At 37.8% G+C, this 11,365-nt stretch overlaps 1 protein-coding gene across 7 annotated transcripts in view; it reads right to left on the bottom strand.

Annotated features, from left to right (window-relative positions):
• Positions 1-11,365, bottom strand: part of DOP1A (DOP1 leucine zipper like protein A) — a 131,027-nt gene that overhangs the window by 33,325 nt on the left and 86,337 nt on the right. For 6 of the 7 annotated variants that reach the window (XM_086316939.1, XM_086316944.1, XM_086316938.1 and 3 more), the window contains 5 exons: positions 6,928-7,549; positions 5,991-6,265; positions 4,784-4,936; positions 2,742-2,842; positions 766-1,025 (listed from right to left, as the gene is read on the bottom strand). In XM_086316939.1, coding sequence (XP_086173065.1) covers positions 766-1,025; positions 2,742-2,842; positions 4,784-4,936; positions 5,991-6,265; positions 6,928-7,549 — 1,411 coding nt within the window. The remainder of the gene's footprint in view (positions 1-765; positions 1,026-2,741; positions 2,843-4,783; positions 4,937-5,990; positions 6,266-6,927; positions 7,550-11,365) is intronic. The other variant, XM_086316943.1, reaches the window with a different exon arrangement.

Below are 11,365 nucleotides of genomic sequence, written 5' to 3'. Positions count from 1 at the left end.
CCTACCAGCTGTGAGACTGAGAAAGCCCCAGCCTCATCAGTAACATGACCTTTTCATTCCTGACCTTACAGGATTATTTTACAAGAGAGATAAATGAAGTTGATTCTTTTGTCTGTAAAGTACAATAATCTAAGGGGCCATTACTGGTGTATTATAGAGGGTATCATTTGACAATCTGTGAATGTCTATTCATTTCTATTATTAGTAATAGTATTCTATTAATAGTAATAGCAAATACTTATCAAATATTAATCATAACAGTGAACGTTTATCAAACATTTATATGCCAGTCACTGCACTAAGCATGTCACTAGCATGACCACACCCAACACTCACCATGAAGTTTTGAGAGCTGGGTATAATCATCCTCATCTTACAGATGAGGGATATGACACCTGAAATTGAAATGTGCACTGAAAGCTTACTATAGATTCCCAGTGGAGTATCTATAGAACACTGCAGGACCAGGACTATAAAGTCTACAGGTTATTTGCTAATACTGAAGAATGTTTCTCACCAGAGCTATGCTAATGCCTCCCCTGAAAGAGTCAGCTGATAACAGAGATCCAAGTCCTCTAAGATGGTCAGTGATGAGGTACAAACTGACACACGCAAGCAGCACTACTGCATGCAGAGGGGAAAAATCGGCCCATGGAGAAATTCTCATGTTTGGTTCTCTTGACAATCACTGTTGTGTGTTCGCCTCTCTCTTTATTTATTAATTTAATTCTAAATAAAGTTGTTCTACTTCCATGTGATATTCACCATTATTGCAGGAAAAGTTCTGCATGAAATGCTTGTCACTCTCTTCTCCAGGAAAACAGGGAGCTTTATTCCAGTAACGTTCTGCTTGCACTCGCTGCACTGAAACCCTCTGAGTTTTGGGATGCAGTAAGAGCAATAGCAGTGGTTCCAAAACTCTTGCGATATCATGTCTTTGCAGAACTTGGTTCAGCCAGGCTTGTCCCACAGAGCTGGTGGAACCATCGAGACTGTTAAGGCTATCTAGCATGATGAACAGTGACCTACAATAAACACCAATAATTAAAACAAAGAACAGAATACCTACTTTAGTTTTAATACTCTAATTTTTAAAAAATTAACATTACTCTAAGTTGTATTTCTTACATTGAATTAACTATTTTAAAGTAATTATATTTCAGAATAACTTTTGACTACAGAGTTTTAATAACCTTAATCCCCAGTCTCAGTAGATACAATGAAAGAAAGAAAAAGAAAGTGAAGTCACTCAGTCATGTCCGACTCTTTGTGATCCCATGGACTGTAGCCTACCAGGGTCCTCTGTCCATGGGATTTTCCAGGCAAGAGTACTGGAGTGGGTTGCCATTTCCTTCTCCAGGGGATCTTCCCAACCCAGGGATCGAACCCGGGTTTCCTGCATTGCAGGCAGATGCTTTTACCATCTGAGCCACAAGGGAAACCAAAAAGATATGAGAAAGGAGAAAATAGTCCTCTCTCTTTTCTCATACACTTGTATTTTTTGAAATTTCACAAGCATACATTATTTCTATAAGATAAATACTGTAAAAAAACAGAAGAAAAAACTTGAGAATTAGTCTGTTTCAGCGCCATATTACTGTTTGTATCACTAAATCTAGCCCCTCTACAAGTCAACACTATTTCCATGTTGCTCTGTGCTCCTTTGCTCTCATTCTCTTTATTAGTTGAAGCCATGTGCTTAATTCAAGGAAAGACCTTTTGTGAAAGGTGTGGAGGTATGGTTTGGGATCAGAAAACCAAAGATAAATCTGGGCCATCTGCTTTATCTCATGTATGATGATCTTGGGCAAATCACTTAACTTCACTGTCATGATGAGAACAGATGGTTACTGAATTAGAGGTGGTACTTGTGAAGTACCCAGTCCCAGGGCCCAGTTTACTAGAGGGGTTCGGTAGCAGACCATTAGAGAATGCTGATGCTGCTTTATACCAGCTGAGGTAACATCCAGCTATCTGATGCTAAATGGGGCTTCAAGCACAGTTAGATTTGGGGCCACCTTGATGAGACTTGCTGGTGAGCCTGCTATCTGATGTTGATGTATGTAAATCTACCTATAAATGGCATCTCCTTGGAAGTTACTGCAAATCTTATTTCTGGTATCTGAGGCATCTATGTAGTCCAAACAGCAAAACCACTCTCAGGCAGCTAACTGTAGATTTTTTGAATCTACAGAAGTGATCCACAGAAGTGTCAATATTTTAGTTCTAGATTCTAAGTCTGGTTCAGGCAAGATTGGGAATAATTGTTAGAGAAACACTTATACCTTCTACTGTTTATATGAAATTTCACTGAATGTAGACTCAAGAAGGCTGCACCTGTTTTTACATCCCTGACATTTAGAATGGTATCTGGCATATAGGAGGAACTTGATGAGGTCACCCGATGAAACGAAGGGGCACTGGGTGCTCCAGAAATACAGAGGGAAAATCGGTTAGATAAATGAAAATGCCATGCCTTTTAATACAGCTTAGACTAAAAAAATAATTTATAAATTTCTTTATAAAATCTGCAAATTACTCTCTCCTACTCCTGCCAAATTAGCCAGGGGATTTGAGAACAGAAACATTAAGATATCTTATTATAAAACCTGAATATAAGGGTCACACAATCTTGAGGGCATTAGCCCACTGTGGCCCCTTTTGCCTGGCAAAGCAATAAAAGTTACTCTTTTTCTACTTCACGTCCCCTCAAAAACACCTGAATATAAAATGTAACCAACCTGTCAAAAGACCGTGCAAAAGATGAGGACTTATTTATATGGAGGTCCCTTGTCAGATGCCAAAGAACTGCAAACTTTGCATGTGCTTCCATCCTTATTTTCTGAGGACAAATATGGGAGATGATTTTATTATCCATGAATATATTGAGTGATTTTTAGTAAAAAAAAAAAAAAAAAAAAGTTGCTATTTAAGACAGTATTATGTTCAGCGTTCACAGTACTCTAGTACATGCTGAAATAAGCTGTATTTTTTTTATGGAAACAGAAATGCACAAAATACTTAAATATATACAGAAATATTAAACCTAAAGGATCATCTCATGCTGCCATATAAGTTATTATTTAGTTTAGGTGATTAGTTTACTAGATTATTTTATAACAGGGGATGGAAAGAACTAATAATGTACATGTTACTATATCTTGACTACAGGAAGCACTTTCCCCTTCATTTTAATATAAGTACACAGTAGTCAAAACTAATTTTATGGCGCTATAGAATTTGCTTTTGCTCCCAGAAATTATATATTAATTCCAAATGAACTTATCATCACTTATAAAGCTGGTTTATTAGATTAAAATTTTAAGGACTTAAAAAAACTATTTCTACACAAAAACTATCACATCACTTTTGGGATTATCTGGGAAAGATTGTGTGATAACAATGGATGAAATAATGTAAGAATAAATTATTTAGAATGATCAATATTTGACATTCGATAATAATGCATTAGTAGAAATTATAGTATTATAAGAAATTGTATAGTCTTCTTCCAGCATTTGTAGAATCCATCAAGTAAAAAATCCCCCAAATCAGACTGCAACTGTCTAAACTGTGACAGGTTAGAGGAATGCCTACTTTTCCTGTCAGCTTAATATGTGCTTTTCCAATGAAGCTTGCATTTGTACATCGACCAATAAAAACACATAAAAAAAAGTAATAACTGATACTTTAATTTTTTCATGGATATACAATATCCTTATTCAGAACTTAGAAATGTTATACAAGTAAACAGGGATATAATTTGTCGTAGATTTAAACTTAAAATAAAACAAACTATTACATCAAAATACAAGGCTTTATTTAAAAATTTCTGAACAATTCTGAAAGAATGTATTGAAGGAGAACTAGAAAATTAACATTTCTCTTGGAATAAACTTTTCATTCTTCTCATTCACTCCATTTGCCACTTCCCTGCTGCCAAATGCTTCATTTACTCAATAGAAAGCCTTTTGGAATATAACCTATTCAAACTCACTAGCATTTAGAATTTTTTAAAATGAGGGCAATCCACTTCTAAAAGCTGTTCAATAAAATTTTCTATTAATATAAGAAAGCAGACACAGGAAGACCTCAAACTTCATTGGGTTACCCTGACCAGGTCAATCAGAATGATCATTACAGCTTCTTTTCAGGCCTGCTCATAACTCAGCCATCTTTAACTGACACTTATGAATCACACTTCATATACATAGGATAAAAAATCCTTATTTATTCTCTGTCCATGGAATTCTTCAGTCAAGAATACTGGAGTGGATAGCCATTCTCTTCTCCAGGGGATCTTCCTGACTGAGGGACTGAACCCAGGTCTCCTGCATTGCAGGCAGATTCTTTACCATCTGAGCCATCAGGGAAGCCCATAACCTCACATATTAGCATTCTGTAACTTACAAATGTTATTTCACACACATTAGTAAATGAATCCACCAGTTTCATAACGGAGACCACTGAATACATCTTTAAACGACCCAAGAACTCAGACCAGCAACAACTTGAATCATCACTCCCCACTCCTGATTCACAAAATAAACCCAGCATTTGATTTGGATTGCTTGATTTTTCAGATTACTGTCACTTTTTATAAAGAACTTTCCTCTAAGAAGAATAGAACACATTTATTTTACAGACATGATAATCATTCTGAATGAAGTTATCTTATTCAGATACTAGATGCCACAATTTTCCTAGGGTTTCCTTAATTTGCCTTTCAGTATAACGGGAGCAGGGGGTAGGGTGGGCACAGGACCAGCAGAGAAGAATTTACCTTATCTTTATGGGTTAACTGCTGACTTATCACATCCTCACAGATGCTGGATGAAGGAACCAAGTTATGTAGTTGATAAAACAGTTCCACACTCTTCTGGTGGTGCTGAGGTGTCGCATCTCCCAGCTGGTTCCACAATGTTAAAGCTACATGCTATTTAAAAAAAGATGTAAAAGTCACAGTGTCATACAATTGTAAATGAGAACTTCTAAACATTTCCTATTAGGTACAAACAAGCCTCTGACTGCCGGACCTAGAAGGTCTTAATACTCATTATGTCGCTGAAATGAGATTTAAAAGTGTAGCTTTCCATCTGCTTACTTCTTGTCATCCAGGTTTTTTAGGATCTCTTACAACAGACCCTCCTTTAACTAAATTTACTTTAAGCACCAAATATGTTAGCACTTTTTACAGGGCCCAGATAAGACCCCATTTCACTATTCTAGTGACATTTAGTAAAGTGATGCTAGAATACACTATCTTTAAGAGGATGTAAACCCCACACTGAACGAAGTTTAATGTTTATGGTTGTATGTCACGAAGTGAAATACAATTCATAGTTCAAATATCCAAACTTCTTAAAACATAAAATAGGCTGTGTGTATTTCAGCGCTACATGTGTTAACACAGCACATGGTGATCTATGACAGTCATCAGGGTTCACTACCACCACATGATAGCCCAGCTTTAATCTAGCCGGACGGACCATCTGAGGGATACAATGACTTGAAGATTAAAATTTTTTATATATAAAGAATCTACCTGCTTAAGCAAAATATACTTGATGTTCTTTCTATGCCAAGGATATCATATGTGCTGCTGTGAAACAAATCAAAGGATATGCATGTATCACAGATGATCATCAGACAATTTAGGGTTGGAAAACTTTTTTCTGGATATTTTGGAGACCTAAAGTTGTACTCTATGAAAAGCAAAAGTGTTACAACCATTTCATCTGGAAATATATTTTTCAGTATAAATGAACTTTTCTTTTTACCCCAATACTCCTCTTATTCTTTTTTCCTCCTCACAAAACTGAGAACAGGATTGGCCAAGCAGTACTGATCAAATATGGTACATGGTATCTTTTCCTTACAGTATGATGTTAAGAGGTGTTCAATTAAGCCTGACTATCATCTTTGAAATCTCTGCTAAGCAAATCAGGTTGAGTGTCGTCTTAGTCATGTTTGTAGTTCTTAGAACTTACCTTGAAAAATTCAGTCTTCTCAGCTATGTATCTCAGATTGCCCGGTGTGAGAGGAGGTCTAATCACCACAGCTACTCGTCCCTGGTTTGGACTTAAGGGCTGGGCAGGCTCCACACTGTTGATGTTTTCCCCAGTGACCATGGCCACAGACTGAGTCAATCCCACCAGGTCCATCACTAGTGAAATGGCAACACTCTGCACACTGAAATCACTTGCTTGGCTGCAAGCATTCATCAGCGTCTGGAGCCACAGTGGAGGCTGCACGTGCTCCCAGTCTGAAAGAGAAGCCGGAAGCCAACACAGTCCATCACAGTGAACCTTTCATGCATATTCTGTCTTCCAAGTTAATTTCTAAAAACAAAGCACTTATATCTAAGAACTTTAGGCCTTGCTCTGTGAACAAAACCATGGTTTCTCATATACACTACAGCTTCAAGAAAATAAAGCAGCAACAGGAATTTCATAAATTTTTTAATATGTATTTTTCTTAAGCCAAGTCACACAATCCATTTTCTGTCCTAAAAAAGTTTATTAATCAACAAATATTATGTAGCTCACTGCCCTCTGTGTGTGTTATACATAAATTTAAAGGAATGTAAATTTATATGATGCTAGTCATAATAAAGGAAATCAGCAGATCTGAATGTTACACTAATTTTCTCCAGAGAAAGGAGTTAATTTCCTCCTTAGCATCTGCTTGCTCGCCAACAAACTGTGAGATATCATGATCACAAAATTCTCCAACATATCAATCTCCTCAAAATGACAGTATTTTGTTTTAAAAAACTTACAAATTAAAGCAATGTGTTTAAAAATTAACTGGCTAAAAAAAGAAATCAAATCCCAGTTTTAATATCTGAGCATTCCTTCAGGGTGAGTGGGTGGGAAGCATGCTATAGAACATATTTTTAAATAAATAAAACAGAGACAACCTTACCAGTGTCTGATTTTTCAGAACGTAAGTCTGAGGTATGGTTCCCCTCGGCAATGTAAACTGGGAAGCTGGAGCACTCCAGGAAGAGCTGGCAGGCAGCGAGGAAGGCAGAGAGGTATTCTTTTGAGGTTTTCTGTTTACTTATATTTCTGTCTTTTACGTCCCCCTGGGAATCCCTGTCCCAGTTCAAAACCTCTCCCTGTTCTCCACTGAGATCCCCTTGATGCTCTGGAGCCAAAGCCTGAGAGAAGGCGTTGCTCTGGATGATGTAGAGGTTGATGAGTCTGGTGAGAAACTGCTGGACATACTCCAAGCAGCACTGCATTGCGGTTTTCTGGGCTGTCTTCCCACTTCGGGGTGCCGTCCCCTGAGCGATTATGGAAGGGGGCTGGATGATCGTTTCTTCAGACCCCACAGTGGAGGCCGTTTCTGTTTCAGAGGATGTGCTCCCAATCGGGATGGCAGCTGCCCCCTGCCCCTCACTCAGTTCTCTGTCAATGTCATCAGTTCGGTCTGCTTGATACTGTATGAACTCAGTGAACCCACTCTCTGATGAGCGACTACTGGGTGGATTTTCTCCATCTTCGAACACTTCGGTAGGATTTTCAAGAGAAACTGATGAGACCTGGTAGTCAGTAAAAAGAGCAGGAGGCTGAGTAGCTACATGTATATACTAGAAATTAAAATAGTCACATTTTGAAAGACGTCAGCTATGGATTAGACTTATTCACAACTTAACTCACATTTCACAGTCTAATCCATATATCTGGTTAACTCTTAAAACAGTTTCTATAACTGATTCATGTACCTATGATAACAGGAAATACTGACACAGTTCTAATTAATATATTAATATAAAGTCATTCAAGAAATATTTATTATTTGCTATATGCATAACTTAAGCTTAGGTTCTTGAGGACAAATATGTATACATAAAACTCTCTGATCTATATCCTTGTTTCAAACTACTAACAGTTTATTCAATCTACTTCGTGAAATCACTTTCCTAATGTCTAAATAATGCATGGAAATGAGACATGCAATGTTAAAAAATTACATTTTAAGAACTAGAAATAAAATCTACTAGGTCTTCTATTCAGGACCATATGAAAGTGAAACTTGTCTGAAATATGTAAAAGTTCCATTTTAATGTTTGCCATTAATCTTACACTCTTTCAACGAAGAGTTATTGAACCCATACTATTTGCCACATTAGGTACTAGCAATAAAAGGAATTATTTATAATCTAGAAGAGATAATTAATTACAACACAAACAAAAAACGAACCAACTACTGAAGTAGAATAGAGCTAGAATAGAATAGATTAACTGTTCCTTGTCTATAAAGGTAGGATGGGTATAATCATCAAGCATATTTTCTGGTTTAGTAAGTAAACAAAAGCTGTATACATCATGAAATCCTTGGGCAACTGTACCAGAGCATAATTTGAACTTGAATAAGATGACTAAAAAGTGATCTTATGGATAATCCCTGAAGATACGCACTCTAAATGCTGCCACAAAGCTGGGCCTAACCCAGAGTTCTTTGCCTCAGTGAGTGACACAACTGCTCATCCAACCAGGAAGGCAGAGAGCTAAGGGCGCTTCTCGCTACCTTATCCACCACTTCTCCACTTTCCCTACATCCATCCCAGTACAGTGGTCAAGGGTGCTGGCCATTAGTTTGCTGCTGCTAAGTCACTTCAGTCGTGTCCAACTCTGTGTGACCCCATAGACGGCAGCCCACTAGGCTCCCCTGTCCCTGGGATTCTCCAGGCAAGAACACTGGAGGGGTTGCCATTTCCTTCTCCAGTGCATGAAAGTGAAAAGTGAAAGTGAAGTTGCTCAGTCATGTCCAACTCTTAGCGACCCCATGGATTGCAGCCTACTAGGCTCCTCCATCCATGGGATTTTCCAGGCAAGAGTACTGGAGTGGGGTGCCATTGCCTTCTCCGTTAGTTTGCTAAGGCTCTGACATTTTCTCATTTGGCAAATTACTAAACCTCTCCAAACCCAGGTTACCTAATCTATGTAACAGAGATGGCAATATTTTGTACATTTAAGAATCACTATGAGGATTAAGTTAAGATAGTATATACAGTAGGGGGAAAAAGTGAAAGGGTTAGTCGCTCAGTCATGTCCAACTCTTTGCGACTCTGTGTACAGTAGCCTGCCAGGCTCCTCTGTCCATGGAATTCTCCAGGCAAGGATGCTGGAGTGGGTAGCCATTCCCTTCTTCAGGAGATTTTATTGACCCAGGGAAGCCAGTTCTTCCACATTGCAGGCACATTCTTTACCATCTGAGCCACCAGGGAGGCCCCTGTGTATACAGTACTTGCCACTTATTAAACAATAAATGTTAGCAGTCACTTGTTACCCTACCAGCCCATTACTACAGATTATGGACTTTTCCTCCTCAACACATGGCTGATCCATCCATTTCTGTCTTCACTCCCCCATGGTGTTAGTACATGTTACTACCACCTCTCACCTGCACTACTGCAGGTCGCCCCACATCCATTTCTGTTTCTCAGATCCATACCCCAAACTGCAGTCAGAGTAACGTTTCTGATACACAAATCTGACTATGTCACTTGCCTTTTTCCCTTCAGTGTCTTTCCACTGCTGCTAAGATAAAGAATAAAAGCCTTAGTACAGTGACAAGGCTCTGTAAGGCCTGGCCCCACCTGCGCTGACAGCGGCATCTCCCTCACCGTCCGTGGGGCGCTCCTTGCACCTGGGCGCCTGTGCAGATGCTCCCTGCTCTGTCTAGCGCTCTCTGCATCCCACCTCACCTGCGCTGACTCCTCTAGAGCTGCACTCAAGACAACCCTTCCTCAAGAAAGCTTTTCCTGGCCCCCGATCTAGGTCAGATCACCCCATTTCCCACATTCTGACCACTCTATACTTTCCTTCATACATTTATCACAGCTATAATTAAATGTGTAATGATTTCTTTAATGTGTGTCTCCCAAGTAGAAGGAAAGTGTTGGGAAGGGCAGAGTTCACCAAGGTATGCCTAGTCCACTGCTGGGTACACAGAGTGGGTGCTGAATGGAGGGAGGTTATTTTCTCTACTTCAAAGGTTAAAAAAAAAAAACCAAAAAACTGAGGCTCACGGAAGTTCAATACAAAACTTGCCCAAGATCACAGAAAATAAGCTTAATATTTAGCAGAAGAGCTCAGATTAGATGATTCCAAGTTCACACTCCCTTCATGGCAGCAGATTGCTGTCTCTATAACAGCATAAGAACTGTCACATTATAATGTGAAAGATTAAAAGTGGCCATTTGAACTGAACCTGTCCATTTTTCTCCTTTGAAAAATCTTGTATTAATACATTAAAAAAAACCCAAATCTTGTTTAAATGGTAAAACTGTCATTAGCTTATTATTACTTCTGTATTAATCTTTTTCATATGAAGATTATAGAGCAATGGGTGACATTATGTTAATAAAATTCATACTATAAATTCAGTTACACTTGCATACATTTATATTACTTAGTTGTATGGTCTATATTACATAACTATGGTTCAGATAGCTTTACAATAAAGTAACTTTCTTAAAATAGAAAAGATTGACATGTTTGGACATTTGGGTATAGAGATCCAGGGCACTGATTTTACAAAAATGTACTAAGTGCATGGAGACAAAATTAGATTTATAATTTTTAAAAGAATCATTCCATCAGTTACAGTGTCAAAAAAAAAAGAGATATAGAAAATACTCTCAGCTTTCAAATATGATCAATTTTAGACATCTCAGTGAAGATAATACCATCAAGTTTCAGTAAAAAAAGAAAAAACACCCCAAAACAGAAAAACAACATAGATACTCTGGAAATAGGCAAGAAGATCAAAAGGTAGGGTGGGCTGGAAGCCTATCTAAGGTTAATCAACCACTATATTACAAAAGAATATTATTGAATTATTCTTCATTTAACGTGAATGGGTGTTCTTATTTACCCTACCTCTAACCACCAATAAAGTGCCTCCAGATGTTTTCTACATAATATGTGAATATGCTATTGAGAGAACACTACAGTCCCTCTCCAACTTTCAAAAATCTTATTCAAAAAAAAAACCAAAACCAAACCAGTTAACAGTTAACATCTATTTTAGTTTTATTCCTAAGAAGATACTGGAGGCATAAAGGAAAAACAGCACACAAAATGCACTGTCCAACAATGGAATTGATATGTACACCATATAAATAATAAGCATGTAGGAAAGGAAAATAAGACAGACTAGTTTTAGTTTATGTAGGATGATCCTGGGATATATTGAAATTGTTTGGTGGTAATGCTCATTTCATATGTGAAAAGCAATATATTTAGGAGGTACAAGAAAAAAGATTTAGGGTTAAGACTTGATGGAAAAGGCTGTATGAGATCATCCTGATAATATTTTGCCAGGCTGACAAAATTAAAAAGCAAAAAAG

The sequence above is a fragment of the Bos grunniens genome, chromosome 9 (assembly GCF_055505025.1).
Source record: "Bos grunniens cultivar Pamir isolate PY7600 chromosome 9, Bosgru_T2T1.0, whole genome shotgun sequence".
Lineage (NCBI taxonomy): Eukaryota > Metazoa > Chordata > Mammalia > Artiodactyla > Bovidae > Bos > Bos grunniens.
Note: the sequence above shows the minus strand (reverse complement) of the source record. Positions and strands in the feature narration are given on the sequence as shown.